The 17,870-nt window shown below is 42.5% G+C and overlaps 1 protein-coding gene across 7 annotated transcripts in view; it reads left to right on the top strand.

The window, feature by feature from the left end:
* Positions 1–17,870, top strand: part of ANKRD6 (ankyrin repeat domain 6) — an 83,580-nt gene that overhangs the window by 48,539 nt on the left and 17,171 nt on the right. For 3 of the 7 annotated variants that reach the window (XM_053939678.1, XM_053939679.1, XM_053939677.1), the window contains 2 exons: positions 3,452–3,708; positions 12,170–12,268. In XM_053939678.1, the coding sequence (XP_053795653.1) occupies positions 3,589–3,708; positions 12,170–12,268 (219 nt within the window). In that variant the 5' untranslated portion in view covers positions 3,452–3,588. Of the gene's footprint in view, positions 1–3,451; positions 3,709–12,169; positions 12,269–14,642; positions 14,982–17,870 lie in introns of all 7 variants that reach the window. The other 4 variants (XM_053939676.1, XM_053939674.1, XM_053939675.1 and 1 more) reach the window with 2 other exon arrangements.

Here is a 17,870-nt window from a genome sequence, read left to right as displayed (position 1 = left end):
TTCTCCTTGGAAGGGATTGACCCACAGCAAAGCAACTGAACCTGTGGCATCAAATCTGGCCGGTTTCCTTGGAGAGGCTTGGGAAGTAGGTGTTGCTTTCCCAGCCCGCCCCAGGTAAGTAATCTGATATTAAACAAAGAAGCACAGAGATGGCTGTTTTTCATTTACAAACATGTTAAAGCAAAATATTTTTTGTTGCTGTTGTTTTGAAGGCATAAGGTCTGAATATTCTCGTGTTCTGTGCCTCCCTTGAGCTTCTGGATCTTGGGGGTGATAATGAGGGATTTAATTCTGGGCAGCAGGTGCTGGCAGCAGGGATGCGATGCAGTGCCTGTAATCGTGTTGTCGGGTTCATTTTGCACCATCTGGGTGTGAAAGGAGTAGTCAAGCTTCTAATTGCAGTCCTTGGGCATCTGGTACCTTCCTCCTGCTGCTGGGGCTGCAGACGTGGTCAAGGAAAGACACTCTGTGTGTCTGAGGCACATAGAGAGTTAAAGCTGGGGGAGCGATGCCACTGCCAGTGTAGCCACTGGGCTGGGGATGGGTCCCTGGGGAGGGGAGTGAGAAGGCTGTTCCCACTTCCACTGTTCACCCATCACTTTTTTCTACCAGCTCAGGAGGAAAGGAAAGTTGGTCTTTCAGTTGTCTGGGCTTCCTGTTCTAAATGGATGCGCTTTTCAGAATTGCAGATAATCCCAGCTGAGGAGATGTAAAGCAGATGTGGGCACAGGGAATGTGACCTGTTGTTTGAGCAGGAGCCAGGCTCATGCTGTGACTGCCCTCTGGGAACAGGACCAACACCTGCTGGAGACCTGGGCAAAGTGGGAGATACCCCTAAAAGACCAATAGCAGAATCAGCTCCTTGCTGTGCTTTTATGTATGATCCAAGTGGTGGAAAAGGCAAGAAGGCAAACTCCATGATAGCAGTGATGTAGTCACAGTCCATCACTCCAGTGTGGCAGGGCATGGCAGGAGGAGGCTCATGATCTCAGTGTGCTGCAGTAATGGGAAAACAGTGTGAGAGAGGGAGAACAATTCAGCTAGGGAGTATGATTTCCAGCATTTACCTTGCATAGGTTATCCAGACTTTTCCAGCCCTACATTGTTGAGGTATTACTGTCTTTCTAGTGGTGTGGCTAAGATGTGATGAGCATCTGTGGTTTCTGCAAACTTGCTCAGAAATATCAGTGTATCAGGAAAATGTCTCCATTGAGACTGAGATTTTTGTAGTGAATATGCAAATCTGTCAGTGACAATGATGTCACTGCATTGTTTTGTTTTTGTTGGTTTTTTTTTTTTTTTTAATTTAAGAGGTAAGAAAACCAAGTAGGTTCTGACCAGAAATGTTTTAAGATGTCAGTGTATTGTACATGCCTCCAGCCAAAGCGTTGCAGCCAGCTTAGGGGTAAGGCTGGGGGCAAACAAGTGATGGCACAATTCACCTGGAAACTACCACTGCCCAGGCAGGGGCTGGCACAGAAACACACCATCCTCTGCCTGAAAATCTCCCTGTTGTAAGGTGTGCCCTGCACTGTGTACTGGTCACAGAGGGGAGCTGTGGGGTGTGCTCCTGGGTTGTGGCAGCTCCACTTTGGGATGTGATGGGAGAGTCAGGGATGTGTTGTGAGCAGGGAGCCGGGATCATTGGTAGGTGATGGGAGGTATGGAGGGAGGGTGGGTGTTCCGCTTGCTTTGGGAGCACCACTGGAAACCAAATACTTGAGTAGGTAAGACTGAAACTTGCATTGTTTGTCACAGATCAAATTACTAAGTGTAGGCCATTTGTGTTTCTTGGCACTTTTTAAATGGTTTCTACTATAATGTGTACAACACTCTGCCAGAGGAGCAGGGTATGATGTGCTAGTGAAGGACATGAGGGTTTTTTCTTCCATCTTCCCTATTTTCCATTTTACCAGGGTACAAACCGTGTCCATCACACTGAGGGTGTGGGTGAAGCCAGCCCAGTGGCACAGGGTACAGCACCACTCCTCTGTTGTCCTATGTTATGCTGACTTTGAGGCTGAGAAACTCTTTGTCTGGTTTCTCTAAATAAATGTGCAGCTATTTCCATGTTGCTCCAAACATGTTTGCACTTAGAAAGGAAGAGAAAGGTGAGGAAAAGCTAACTTGAATCTTTTACCTGGAAATAGTATTGCCTAATGCTTATACTTAGAAATCAAAAGTCAGTTACCTGGAGTTTTTACTGGCTTTGGCATAATTTTTATCGACCTCAGAGAAAGCCCTTTTCTATGCTTTCAAGGGCCTTTTTCTAAGATGCATGTAATATTCTTCTGCATATTGTTCACCTCAAAGGGTGTTATAAGAATTAAAGCTCATAAAACATTCTAAGATTTGTTAATACAAATCACCTTAGGAGTGCAAATTAAATTATGTTGCTGTCTACTACTAAAAATTAACCTACAGTTTTAGATATATCTGTTCTGAGATGGATTTAAAGGATAACATAAGGGTGAAAGACATTGTATTCCAGTATTGATCTCCAAGATCATCTGGACCCTGTACCTATTACTCTTCGACTGTGCAGAGTGTTGTGTACTGGTGGCTGTTAAGGAGCAGTGCAGTGATATTTCAAGAGAGGAGGACAGATAATTTGTAAATACACTGGATATCTTGAAGGTGTTTTTCCTGTACTGAAACAATTAAATACTAAAGTGAGAAAAGCACAAATAAAGCTGAAATCTTCCCAAACTGGGCAGGTTCTGGATCCCACAGCTCAAAGTGATCAGTGGATACATTTTCTGTAATTATAGCAGAAAACTCTTTTCAGCTCTGATGGCTCGTTGGATGGGTCAGTGAAGCCTGGGAAGACAAACATACAGTTTGCATGATGAGTGCTAAATCTGAATTGTTTCTGGGGTCAGTGGGGAATGATGTCAGCTTGCGGGGGAGAACATAATTTCTCAGTGACAACAAAGATGAGCAGGTTGTGATCTTTCCCAGCAGTGTCCTTGGGATGGTTCAGGGGAGGCTGTGAAGCATTTTATACTTGTGAGGGAACAGTCAGCTGCCTTTAATTGCTGAGTGCACTCAATCCTTCCAGGGCAGAGGTTTGTATATTTATATCAGCAGCCAGTAACTATAACCTATTCTTGTTCCTTTGGCCAGCAGTAGTTAACCCGTCCTTGGCTAATTAAAGACCGGGAAACCTGGTGGGGGGAGAGAGGATGAAAGGGGACCACACAAACAGAAGTTAGGCTGAAAGAGAGTTAAGCTCTCAGAAAGTTTAAGGATTTTTGTCCCAGCCAAGGGGAATGAGGGCACATTGAAAATGTGCTACTGTCTTCACCTTGTAACAGAAGTACAATGTCTTCAGGAGGTTCTGAGGAGTTTTTGTGATCCCCTCCCAAGCCAATGTGAAGATGAACGCTCAGGGAGGAGCTGCTGTGTTTCTGAAAGCTGGCTGACAGCAGTGCTGTTTTCTGATCCATAGGTCCAATGGATGGCATAGCAATAGCATCTCTGTCCAGGGAGCTGGAATCCTTCCTCGCCTGCCTGCACGCTGCTTGAACTGATCCCAAGCCTTTGTTTTTGGACTGAAGAAACCTGAAAACCTTTCTCTCCTAATTCATGAGCCAGCAGGATGTGGTCGCCGTGCTTTCGGAACGCCTGCTTGTAGCCGCCTACAAAGGCCAAGTGGAGAATGTGGTGCAGCTTATCAACAGGGGTGCCAAGGTAGCAGTTACCAAGGTAACGAGAGAAAAACGCTTTGCAAAAGCCCTGGGAACTAATGTAATGCTTCTAGACCATTGTCTGTGAAAATGCCCTCCTAGCTTCACCAATTTGAATGTGACTGAAGTTAGTGTTCAGATTTCCTTAAAGTTTGCACTTAATAGCTCACGCAAATTTGCAATATAGTGCACGTCTTGTGTTTATACCCTTTGCAGTGGGTGCAGCTGTGATGAACACTTAGCTCTTGCAAACAGTGTGTCGACAGAGGGGAGCAACATTTTTCAAAGCATGCATTGACTTCTGAATGCTGTGTGACCAGATGAATGGAGCGATTCATCACTGTCAAGTGAAGGCGGTTCAGGGCACCCATCTCCCTGGGTGAGGGGATGGGGAAAAGCCACCTCTTGTGGCAGGGTAAAGGGATGCAGAAAGTTTCTTGCTGCTGAAATCTCTTGGTGCAGCAGCCTCACTTACAGCCAACCTCTTCATTGATTTGTTTTATGTAGTCCCTCAGTCAGTTCCAAACTTGGGAGCTGCAAATTGTGTTGCCCATACCTTTGAGAAAAGTCAGAGTCAAAGGATTTCTGCTTAGATACAAGTGAGTTCAAACTGATATTCACCTATTCCTAATGCTCAACATGTTATAAATAATACTATCTTAGAAAAGATGAGATTTAATTGCCTGTTGCAGAGAAGGTTTGATCAGCAGAAAACCTTAAAAAGAACTAGGTAAGTCAAATCTTTAGAACTGTAACATAAAATGTGGGGTGTGCTGTTTTGATGAACTGTTGTTCTCCATTCTATCTACTTTTATTTGTGTTTCCATATTGGTTTTGAACATTACATATATATGGAAGTTCGTATTTACAGATAGAAAGCACATTGGATAAAAAGAGGAAAAGACAGAATGCTTATCTGTCAGTGACAGTTGTTTTCAGTCCCTTCACAGTGTTTGAGTTGTAGATAATACTTCTTTTGAAAGTTGGAGTGATCCAAGCACAACCGGTGTTTGTAAGTTTTGTTTGCCAAAATGAGTAGCCTCTTGCTGGTACATACAAGGCACAGATGTAATAAGCATGAACCGTCCCATGTAGACAGCTCTTGGGTTCTGTTGTCCAAGCAGCTCTGTAGCTGATGAACAACTCTTAAAGGTAGTCAGTAATAGACCAGGAAATACTGACTTAAACATACCTGAATGGCAGCTCAGGGTTTTGTGGTTGTGTTTGCTTTTGTTTGTTTGTTTTTTGTTTTTTTTTTTTTTTAAGATTATGAGCTTTGAGGCTGCTGAGGGACCTCTACTAATTACAATAAAAAACAAATAGTGTAAATTTGACTTTGAAATCCAAAATCAGGTTGATTTGATATATGCAGATTTCCTAGAGTTGACAAGCTTTTCTTTCCTATATGACATAGGTGGCTCCCTTGCTTTGTTGTTCTGCTCTGTGTGGAAAATCAAAGCAAAGCTCATTTGGCAGCAAAATTGTGGCCAGGTGCAAAGTGCTGGTGTTTCTGTGGAGCCATGTTCTTGCCAACCATGCTGGAGAGCTTTGAGCTCTGAGGCCATCCTTGTAGCTCACCAGGTACTACAGCACTGTAGTTACTCTTTCCTAGAAGTTGTGGGTCATCCCTGTGGAGCCCAGAGAGGGAAGATGACAAAAGCTGGCCCTCTTGTCCTTCTGGATGCATCCCAGCACACCGACAGACAGTACAGATGAGGTACTTGGGTAGCCTGGTGACAAGCCCTGCTCAGAAGAGATGAAGTCAGATCTGCAAGACTGTGGAGGAGTGCACACAGAGGAGCAGGGACTGTCTCAGAGCAGCAGGCAAGGCTGTATGTAAGGGGTGTTTGGAAGGCACACAGACTGTTACTCCTCCCACACTGTCAGGCAGAGAGGGCTGAGCTCAGTGCAAACCAAGAGCTGTAAGACCAACCTGGTGCTCTCACCAGAGCCCATCCATTCAAGCTCCATGATGTCCAGGTGTACACAGTGTGGGATTTGCATCTGGCTGTCACCCAGGCAGCCAGCTGCATAGGGAGAGCATGTGCATATTTGCCTATGGCTGTATAAACATACCCTGGAATAGCTTGGCTTGCTAATCTGATGACACACAAAGGCTGGAAGGAGAAAGATCTGTTTAAAGTAAAGCACAAGGTTGTCACAAGAGCAAGGATGTATAAATTAGACTCAAGTGTATTGAAACTGGAAATCTGGAGGGTTTTTTTAGCCATCGCCGCAACAGGTTCTTGTGCAGTCTTCTACTAAGCAGAACAAACACAAAAGAAGAACAACTTTCAGGACAGAGGTTCTTAATTTTATAGTGGAAATTAGATGGCAGAATTTTTGTAGTGCAGTTAAAGAGACCAAGCTTTCAGATAAATGGAAACCCAGAACCCTCTTCTCTCCCAAGATAAAACTCATTGCACAATGAAGCATAAAAAGAAATATATCCATGTGCCTGCCTTAGATCTGGTTTACCTGTATGTCTTCTGCTTTCATTAGTAGTTTTCAGTTTGTTCTGCCTAATTATAAATTACAGGGGTTTGCTTCCAAAAAAGAAAAAAAATGGATTTAGTGCTAGTCAACCAAACTTACTGCAGAATTCTCTGGGTTTTATTGGAAGAATATACATCGAGACAAAGCTCTTTGGAGAGAAAGAAAAAGTTCCCCCATCTCATCAGGCTTTAAATATCTTTCTGATCTGTATCTGTAGGCACAGACCAATTGTTGTGAATAACACAGCAGAGTCACAGATTAAAGTGTCCAGGATCTAGAGATAAATGCTAGAGTTCCTTATTCAAAAAGGATTAATTGAGCATAGCCCAAGAAAAATGAAGGATATTCTCTGTAGCAAACCAATTACTAGTAAACGCCTTGTAGCTGACTTGTCCAGTTCTGGTTTTGTCCTGTATGTAAGGTCATATGATGTGGTTAATTGTTGCTTCAGTAAACAACAATTCAGCTGCAAAGTAGTATTTCATTTTTGCCACTTTTGAGTAGATGATTTCAGAAAAAAAGAGGAAGAATGTGAAAGAAACAAAATCCAATGGAGAATACACATACATATGTCCAGGTGCTGACTTCAGCATTACGGTGAGGATGCACTTGGTTCATTTTGACAGCATTACTAGCAAGGCATCTGTGCACGTGAAGTTGGTATGGAAATGTGCATCTCCTCTGACTCCAGTGAGGGACCCTCAGGCTCATTCCAGATTTGGGGTCTTTTGAAATATGTAAAGAGGAGCTGATGGTGCTAGGTCACACAGCCCCAGGTGATGGCAATCTGACATCAGGGAGCCCACAGAGGGCTGGTGGCACTGTGTGGCACATGCATTGGGCACTCGTTGTGGTGCTGAACCTCTGCCACCAGCCACGTGGGGTTGTGGCCCAGGGCAGGTGTGGTGCTCAGCAGAGGCTTTGTGGCTTTGTTCTTCTCAAAGGGCACCTGCTTGACCAGGGTGCTCTGTCACTGTTCTGCCTGATGTGACAAAGAGATAATTTCCATTTTTACACCTTTTTGTCTGACATTCTTCACAGGTGTGAAATGTGTAGCTGATTCCCTTATGAAAAGGGCAAAAAATACCCTGAACAACCAGTCATACTTGCCAGCTGATCCTACAAGCAGGTACCCTTATCAAGTACTTTGGTGAATAAGCTGCAAAAACTGGAAAACTAAGAACTTAAGCCTTTTCTTCCAAGCAAGAAAGCTAGTCCCTTCTTTCAATTCTTTTTTAGAGCTCTCTTTCAGTGAAATTATTGACAGCTGCATCTTTGGCACAAAAGCCCTGGGACTTATTGCTGAGCTGATGTGCCTTGCTGTCCTCCCAGGATGTTGTTGTCCTTTTCCTGAGGGTATTGGGTTTGCATGGCCAGGTTTTGGTAGAGGGAAGGACTATGGGTGTACTTTCTGTGAGAAGCTGCCAAAAGCTTCCCCAGGTCTGGCAGAGCCACTGCCAGGTGGCCCCAAGATGGATGTGCTGCTGGTCAAGGCTTGGCCAGTCAGAAATGGTGGTAACCCCTCTGGGATAACATATTTAAGAAGGAAAAAAAAAAAAGTTACAGATAAGATGTAATTATAGCCAGGGAACAGCCGTGAGAATATGTGAGAGGAACAACTCTGCAGACACCAAGGTCAGTGGAGGAGGAGGTGCTTCAGATGGTGAAGCTGAGATTCCCCTGCAGCCAGTGGAGGCAGACCCATACTAGAGCAGAGGGATGCCTGAAAGACACCTGTGAATCCATGAGAAACTTGTGCTGGAGCAGGCTCCTGCACTGATCATACCTACAAAATTGAATTCTGCAGAGAATGGATGATCATTCAGAAAGAAAGCCCTAAAGAAATGCAAAAGGTAGTGCTTCTGTTTTCATTCAGTAATTGTTTGATTTAACTTCTGAAGTAGTTCATGTTATGAACACACCATATGGCAACACTTTTGTAATGCTGGGGTACTTCAAGTCTTAACTTCAGAGCATGTTGAGTTCTTTAAAGCAGCCTCTCTTTTTCTTCTTTTTTAAGCAAAGAGAGAAACAAAAAAACAAATGTGTTTTGGTGCTTTCACATTTTTGCACTCCTTCAGTTTGAAAAGCTATTTGTGTCTGTTTTAAACAATAAATAAAGATAAATTAAAAGGGACTAACAAACACTTAGGAACTTGCTGAATGCTTGTTGAGGTCAATGAGAAGCTTTCTGCTGACTTGAGTGAGCAGGTTATTCATGGAGAACAGTCCAACAAATTACCAGCATGAACAATGTGACAGGGCTTGGATTTTGCTTTCAGGCTTTCCAATAAAATGCAGACAGGCATGTTTTTTCTGAGTGCAGAATGGATGAATAAATAACAGTCCTTGTGCATCACAAGAGTAGGGTGAGATGGAGAACTGGATGTACCTGCAGAAAAGTACCTACACATACATAAACACAAGGACAGATCATGCTTATGGTGCTGAGCCCCCCGGTATGGGTTTGGTTGTGCAGTGCATGAACATTGGCAGCAGTGCTGGGAGGATTCTGCTTTAAGTGGTGTGTATCGACAGCTGCCCGTCAGTGTCTGGAAGTTAGAGTGCAGATTTAATGCAAACAAAAATCTACCCTTGCCTTTCACTGCTGAAGTTCGTGTGGCTGTTTGTAGTGCTTGGCTGTGACCCCATACACCCCGCAGCTACAGCAGTGTGCCACGGTGGCTGCAAGTTGCAGCCTTAGTCCAATAGGTCCCATTTATTTTGTCAATAAGTCCGTGACACAGGGCCATTTGTATGATTTGTTGCCTGATGAAGCAATTGTTTACATTTGAATAGAAGTCCAAATTGCTTTTTTTTTTACATATGAATGACTGCTTTATTGGTTCATTAATCCCAAGTTGTAGCAATGTCTCATTTGTATTTGTAATAACCCCCAAAACATTAACAGTTCATATTTGGCAAGGCTCACAAGCTTCTAAGTCAGTAATCTGCATGTGGAACAGTCCCTGGATTTGGTGTTGTGTCCTTGAAGTGAGCATCTAGGAGACACTCTGGTTTGTATGTTTTCTTTCCCCCCAGGTCCCTTGTGTGTATTCAGATAAACCCTCTCTTTACTGCTGCGTTGAGTGCAGAATGTCTTTCTGGAGGAGACACACAGAGACAGTTTTGTCTGTCTGCCTTCATCTCTCTGCACCCTATATATTTTGTGTAGGATGAATTGCTGTGAGAGAAAAACTTGGTGGGTTGGTGGTTTGACTTAAGGAAGGCAAGAGCAGCCCTGACTTGCTGGTGTGGCGTGGACTTGTTCAGTGTTTTTCTCCAAAGCTTGCTCTGCTCCAAATTTGTCATCACAGCATGAGGGGCACCCAAATTGCCTTGTCTCTTCCTCACAGTTTGTTCTGGATTGGTGTGTGTATGTACATCCATACCTGTGTGTATGTGTATTTGTGTGGGGATTTGGTGGTTTTCCAGGTGTTTGCATTACCTGCACTGGAACAAGTGTCCAGCTGTACCACCCATCTCTGCTCTCATTTTGATGTTGCTGGGAAGAAAAAGAAAATCTGGCATTGCTGGTTCTTGCAGGGTTGTGATTAATCTTGAGATGGTCAGTGCTCTTCCAAAAGCCTGAGCCTCTAATCAGTGTAATATGCTGGAATTGATCTTCCTTCCCAGTCTCCTTTCCTGGTTAGTGTCATAGTTTTTGTTTATAGTGTCCCTTTAAAGTAGGAAGAACTCAAGGACTGCATGTGTGCAGAAACTCTGGTTCCTGAAGGACTGTCTTTAGGGTTTTCCAGTAGGTGAGATGACTCTCAACCTATATTTCTGGATAGAGAATCTGAAACACATGAACACTCTGGAATAAAAATGATGCTTTAGTCTTCCAGCTCAACCTTGCCAGCAGGCATAGCTCATGTGACAATTGCCCAGGAAGGTGTATTTGGTGAGGAAAATATGTCCCTTGTATTCAAATAAACTCCTATTCTGCTTTCTTAGCTTACTTTTAACACAGTACCTTTAACTGCATGTCAGCATTTTTTGTAGTGGTTAGAGCTGGTTATCTTATCAGAAAGTTTCCCTGCTGGAAAATATATTCATGTTGTTGACGCTTTCCTTTTAAAGCACATGAGCTGGCTTCAGGTTGGGTTTGTTTGGAATTTTTCCTTCTCCATGCACAGATTGCTATAAATTGTTTTCATGGTGTATTAATAACCTTCCAGGAAGTGAGATAGATGCCTGGATTAGGTGATTAATTTATTGTCATTAAGGAATGTAGAAAGTCAGGACCTGTAAATCTGAATGTGCTGATTCACAGCACATATTCATAATCCAAACATACTGTTCATTGTTGGAAATGATTTGTCAGTTTGGTATTAAAAAAAAATTATTTTATTCTTTTTTTTCTCCTTTCTCTATTTCTTTTTATTCCTCTATTACCTGGGGATTTTATGCCCTCTGCTATTGAGCTAGCTGGAACAGCAGCATACCCCTGGCTCTTCTCCAGGCTGATGGAGAAGGAAGTGTGGTCAGTGCAGGTCAATGCCCTTCGATACAGGGACAGGATTTTAGGGACCTGTGGCCAGATAGAGCCAGAGGCACCCAGGCAGGAGGCTGGATGGTGTCCAGGGGCAGTGGTGACAACAAAAATGAGCCCTTCCCACGCCTTTAGCAGGACAAGAATGGAAGTTTCTCTCACGGGAGTGGACTGCTGCTGCCAGCAGGGGACAACATTCAGGTTTTGAGAGATCCATGTGTCGTAGTGTGAGTGAGGATTTTGTCCTCAGATCTGTCCCTTTAAGTCAATAATGTAGGACAATTGATCAACACTTTGTGTTTCTGAAGCACAGCACAACTAATCAGTAATGGCACAACAAACATTTTGCCCTCAGCCATTCTGTTGATTCCAACAGTGTTTTTCCTTTTTGCACTGAAAAGGCCAAGTTAACAAGGCATTACCAGGTATGTGGGTATGGGGTTTGCTGTATGAAAACAATCTTGTCTTGAGCTTGGTTTATTACATACTTGGAAGTAATTTTCTTAGTGAAGAAGTTGCTTAAAACCTCAGAGAGCCAGTGGTTGCCTTCAGTGTACTTCAAGCCACTAGTCAGACAGCTCTTGAAGTGTTTGCCCCTTCTGTGGTTGATGTGTTAGGGCTGTTTATGTTCCTTTGCAGGATAAATCATTGGGTGGAAAAATAGACAACAGCACTGATAGTGAAGATATATAATAAATACAGGTGAAGAGTCACGTGACTTTTAATGTGACCCTCACAAAATGCCTAGCAGAGAAAACAGCATTCTTTGGGAAGATACTTTGTGAATTTAGCAATTGTTGGAATCCTGTTTCATTTACTGCCATTAAATAACCTGCAGTGAACAGTTTTAGTGTTGTTGTTTCACAGATCTTAAGGTGTTTCACTCACTTTGAGATTTTACTGAGAGAGGGATAAAAATAAGTATGTCTAAAAAAAACTGGCAGATCTTTAGCAAAATGAAGTTGATTGTCATACACATGAAGTTCCTTGGAATGACTACATGCCTTCCATTCCTTTTCAGGGGAGCATCTGTCATGTGCAAGAGCTCAGTAATTCTTATCTCTGTTGCAAAGACAGTGCCCATTACAATATATGAATTAGCCAGTTATTGCAAGTTGGCTGTATAGAGGGAAGGTGAAAGTAGTTGATAGTTCCATGCTCCAGAGGGACAGAAACAAGAGAGTCATGAATTCTGCTTAGGCATGGACACAGAGCCAGATCTGAATCTGTAAGGAAGGACCCTTATATGAATATAGTATCCCTTCTGTAGAGTGTCATCAAGATAAACTGAAATGTTGCAGAAGGTGGAGGAGAAGTTTTCAGCTTTCACAAAACCAAGGTAAAGCCTTTGTCACAATAATACATGCCAGTTGCTACTATTGCAGGTGAGGTACAGACAGAAGAATGATGAAAAGGAGATGAAACTCTTATTTAACTACCATGCATAAAAATTCATCTTAAGGTATTATAATTTTCTTCTCATTCATAGCATGGCCGGACCCCCCTGCATCTTGCTGCCTACAAGGGTCATCTCCACGTTGTCCAGGTTTTGTTGAAGGCAGGTTGTGATCTGGATATTCAGGATGATGTAAGTAGATACAACCTTCTAACTTGGGGTGGAGGGGAAAAGGTGACTTGCAAATTACAGTAGACATTCACTTCTTTGAAGTAGGATTAAATGGAAACAAAACCTGTCTATTTTCTAGTTCAGAGATGGAACCTCTATTAGAGATGCAAAAGTGTATGGGAAACAATGTAAAATGTGGTGGTTTTCAGTGCATAGCTTAGTCCTCTTGTTCAAGCTGTGGAGCTTTATAAGAGCTCTGCTTGTGCCAGGCGGGTGCGAGAGTCGTCATCTGCTGCTTCTGGTAGAAATGCACTAGGAGTTCATTGTGGGAACCCGCTGGAGGACATCAGGTAGGGGACACAACCCATTTTTGGGTTTGCCTGAAGTGGGAGATGCTTTCTGAGTAGAGACATCCCTCAGCGTGCAGAACAGCTGCCCATAGCACAGTGCTGTGCCATGGGGAGATCATCCTGATGGCACTACCCTTCATGTGGGGGTGGTCACATCTCTGAGGTTCTTGTGTGGTGAGGCAGCAGCACAAAAGCCAGCTTTGAATTTAGCACACGGTAGTTTGTGTTCGTTTGGTAAAATACATAAGTTGCTGGAATTTCTTGGGTTTCTGTAAGAGTAGTTCTAATCTAGGACTGGGCTTTAAGGTGCTTTGGAGTGACAGGTAACGTGGTTTTCGTTCCCTCACTGGTGAAAATGTGTGTGTGCTGAAATGTGCAATAGCAGTTGAATAATCATGATTTCTTCAAATTAATTGCTAACTTTTAGCAATTAAAGACTTAAAGAAGTCACGCTGGATGAAGTTTGAAGTAGAGTTGCTTTTGTTCTCCCTGTAATATATAAGGTGGAGAGTCTTCAAAGGCCATAGAGGTCCAAGGGTGTTAGTAGTGGCACCTGTATGACTAGTAGAAGGACCCTGGAAATGTCTAGGTGCCTTTTAAAAATGCCTTTGGGCATTTGTTTGTGTCTAGAGAGTTAAAAGTCTATAGCAACTGGAAAACTGGTTTCTTTCTCTGCGTGAATAGCTGATTCCCTGGGAGACATGAGCAGTCTACCTGACGAGCTTGGCACTGGGGTACTGATGTGGCCAGGTTTCTGCAGGGAAATTTTTTTTTCCAGGAAGAAAATTTGTTCCTGCGCTCTTTATTCTTTCCCTTTGCCCATGTGTGAAATGGAGCAGATTTGCAAGTGCAATGGGAGAATCAGTTTATTCAGATGTATCCTGGCTATGCTTTTTTACTTCTCCCAGCAGAAATGGTTCATTAGGTATTTAAGACAAAATTGTAGATACTTTACGAACACAGCCAGTTTTCCTGAGAAAAGAAAACTGCTGCTTTAAGAAAGCAAGAGTTTCCACTGATTTGGTCAAATTGAGTTTCTGTGGAAACTGTTTTTTGAATAAGTCTGATTCATTTGTTTTAATCATCTCTTTTATTCATAAGTCTATGCTGTTTATTTGTAAATGTGATAGCCATGATAGAAAATCAGTAAATCAGTGTTTAGCATCATTTCAGTTCAGTGAAGAGTCTTGCACTTGTAGAAATACTCAGCTCATAGAAGACTTATTGTCGTATGAGCTTCTCAGGGGCTTTGTTCACAACAATTGGATACTGCTTCTAAATGTGATGATTAATATGGGCATTAAGAATATGCCCATATTAATATGCATACTGGATTCATAGATACTTTTTCTTTAAAATGTATTTTGATGTGTAGCTCTGTATTTAGTAGTAGTAGTAATTTGGTTGGGGTTGAGGAGAGCCTCAGGAGTTTCTGAAATTCAAAGGGTATGTTTGGATTTGTCTTGTAGAAGCAGAAGTCTAAAACTCCAAATGAAGATTTTTGCTTGCAATAGGTATTAACTAAACTATTTCTGCTTTCCTTTTACATAGGTCTTCAAAGAAGGTTCTCTGCTTTTGGCTTCTCTTTGTATAACTCATTTTTACAGTTTATGCCCCACAGAATATGTTTGTAGTCTCTTCTAGTTGCAATCTATTGATTATGCTTTCAGTCACTTTTACTGTGTGCAGTGAAGGCATCTTAGTTTCAAGTGTTGATTAACATCTGTATGTTTCATTGCTGTTTTCCAGGAATACAAATTTAGGTTCAGATATGAAAACACCTGTGAGAGTGGGGAGTATTATATTTAATTGAAAAGCAAATTATTTTGTTGATTTTGGTCTATGGCATTGTTGTGATAGCACACAAAAATCCAAAACGATGACCTACATTTTATTTTTTAAAATAACAAGAGAAACCTAAACACTTCATTTTTGAATTTTGATCAAATTCAAGAACAAGTTTTAATTTGCCAGATGATAAGCAGAAATTTAAAAGCTGCTAATTGTTGTGGAGAGATTAAAATGCTCCCTTTCATGTTCCACAGATATATTCCCTAAACACAGTAAGAGCCTTAAGAATTAGTTGAAGAATGACCTCCAGTGGCCTGGAGTGGGATTATTATGAATTTCAGCCGGTGGAGTCCAGCTCTGTAGAATATGCCACTCCAGGAGCTGACTCCTTCCTTCTCCCTGCCAATACTGACAACTCTTACTGGGATCCCAGTGCCATCTCTGAGTGGTCAATGAGTGTCCATACAGCACACACCTCAGAAATAGTCCAGGAGAAAATTGTCCCGGTGAAGGAAATCAAGGATGAAAAAAATAAGAGAAACCAGAAGAGAAAGGCTAGGAAGGAACCTAGAAGATCAGACAGAGAGAAGGAGGTCAGAACTCTTGTGCATCACCCTGCCCTGCGCCTGACGGCCGTGCCGGTGCATGCTGCGAACCCCTGGTGCGGCGCTGCGGCGTGGCCGAGCTCCCCATAGCGCTGCATGGCTGCATGGCCCGCTTGCGCTCCCTGCTCTGCATCCCCTCTCCTGCCCTGTCTGCACCCCTGGGAATCTAGCTGGGAAAACAAATTGATTTAAAGCAAAGGCTAAAGACCCGAAACTTCCTTTCTAGGAGCTCCAGTTTAAGAAGCAGAAAATTAGTTTCAAATGGAACAATAGCCCAGGGTTCATAATCATTTCTAGCTGAATGGAAATGTGCAAAGTGGCTTATTCCTGTGGTCCCATTTCATTTAGGCTGTAATTTGTTTTGTTCATGATTATTTTTCATGCCTTGATCACTTCTGCTGGTCATGCATCATCATTTATTGTGCAAGAATGAAGTACTTAACTGTGTATGTTAACTGCCTCTCTGTAGCAAAAGAGGAGAGCAGCAGAGAGACACTGAGAAACATGAGAGAATATTCAGTTCCCTTTGTGTACAGTTCCTTGAGGATATCCACATATGCTTGTATGCTCCTGCAAGTATGTAACACTTGGTTGTATTTTAACTTTAGAATATTTTGATACTTCTGCTGTGAATTTAGTGGGTTGATTTTATATTATATGGCTTTACAAGTGCTGTTCAGATTCACCAGTGTAGACCTTAGTGCCTTACTTCTATTAGAGCCTCACTTAAACCTTTTTGGCTTTGGGCCCACATCTGCATTTGGGCAGATTGTTGTTTCTGTCAAGGTCGTGTTTCTGTGACACAGCGCTGGAATTGTCTCTCTTCATTGCTACTGATCTGCAGTCTGTTCCTAAGACATAAATCCCTTGGAAACAGAATCATAAATTGTGCCCAACATAATAGTCTGGACGGTTAATACGCATTTACCGATGTAATTGCTCTCTGAGCCTCTGGAACAGACCCCTAATGCTTTGCTAAAGACAGAATTGTAGTGAGTACTTTCAGAGACATTTATTTCAGTAATTAATAAAAGGTACACAAGTCAGTGATTACACTGCCTGAAAATTCATGCTGTGAAAAAACCACAACTCATCTGTTTTCTTGGACTCCGTGAAAGGCAGGGCAGGGATTTGCTCCACTGCTGATTAGAAGGGAAGGCAGGTTAGAGTGCAGTGGTGCAGGCACTGTTATTTATAGGATGGCTGTGCTCTCCATGGCTGGGTTGCTCAGTGGCTGTCACACAGAAGCCATCACAACCTGGTGGTTCAGCTTCCACAGCACTTTAAGCAGTTTAAGGTAACTGTTTGTGCTGAGGTGTAAGGGAACAGTGGACCAGGTGCTGCCCTGTCCTTCTGGCTGAGGGGTCTGGTGGCAGTAAGGATGGACCCTCACCAGGACAATGATACGTGCCCTCTCTTCACTGGGAGGTGCCTCAGTTGGTGAAACAAGGTTTGAGATATCCTTTGACACTCCCTGTTACATGGATGAGGTGCTTACTTTGTCCAGTCGGGGTGGGGGTTGGACCTTACTCTGGATGCTCGTGTAGGGAAGATGTCACAACCAAAGCCCATACCTTGGGCAGGTGCCATTTGCAGGACTTGTGTCCCTTCACCTAGGTCCAGGGACCAGAATGTATTTTGGGACAAAGCTTAGACATGGCTGAAGCTGTCCCAGTGCTGCTCTGCACCCCAGTGTATGGCCCCCCAGGGCACGGGTTGGGATTACCAAGGGGGACCTGGTCTTACAGCAGTGAGGTGTGGAGCCCACTTTCCAAACAGACAAATGTGTTTGTGTAAAAATTAAATGAAATGCTGTTAGAAGTGGCTGTCATGTCAACAAAGCCCCGAAAGCTGAATAGTCTTTGACCTAATTGCAGTTACTGTGATGGGGACAGGAACAGCCTTGATTTAAACTGTCCTAGTAAGAAGATCCTTAATTACAAACCAAATCCCGTGCAATCCATTTCTGTCCCAAATTTGTCATCTCCACAGTAATTTTCACTACTGTAAAGCAATAGGAACCAATCATTTATTGTTCAGATTCCATCCACTGCAATGGCAGTTGCCATTTTGTTTTAGTCTGTTTTGTAGTATCTTCTGTGGATTTGCTGGTGCACCAATACCACTTGGCAGGGGTAGTTTGGCAGATTACTTTCCACTTCCTGATAGTGAGATAACATGATTTTTGCACTGTCCCACAGGACTCACTACTGCAGTAACAGTAGCTGTGCCATTATCAAAAATCAGATATAAAATTCTTTCTCAGTTTGTTGGTGAGCAGATTTCCATGTAGTCATAGCAACCAGCGACTATTTGACATTTGTACTTGTGAGATGGTATCATTTGGACATTTTCCATAACATTTTGGTTGTCTTTGAATTTGGAACAAATACATAAATTCAGAGCACTTGCCATGTTGTCAATTTTCCAATACTTTTTTTGTTTCCACCTCCTGGAAGCTTTATTGCCTTTGCTAAAATCCTTTAAAATACATTTCCAGTCGCAAGAACAAAAGTTAAAATACCTAACCTCTAGAAACAACAACAAAAAATAGATAGGCTTTTAAAAAGCACCTTCAACACAATTTTTTAAAATCAACTTCATTATTATAAGCCAATTTAATGATTTACCGGTAGGGATTACTGAAAGGTTGTGGTTGGCAATACTCAGTTTTTTATAGATTAATAACTATTTTGGTGTCATTAGCACAAAAGAACCCCACCAAGAGCAATTTTAAAGTCAGCTGCTAATTGCCTTTGAGAACAAATTGTTCAAATAAGCCAGTTATCTAAAGACTTGGACACTCTAGAATAAAAAATACAGAAATTCCTCTAATTTTAGTATTTAATATCATATGCTATTATCTGATAAAGAATT

This window comes from Vidua chalybeata, chromosome 3, assembly GCF_026979565.1.
Source record: "Vidua chalybeata isolate OUT-0048 chromosome 3, bVidCha1 merged haplotype, whole genome shotgun sequence".
Taxonomy (NCBI): Eukaryota; Metazoa; Chordata; class Aves; order Passeriformes; family Viduidae; genus Vidua; species Vidua chalybeata.
This window is presented reverse-complemented; position numbering and strand designations above follow the sequence as displayed.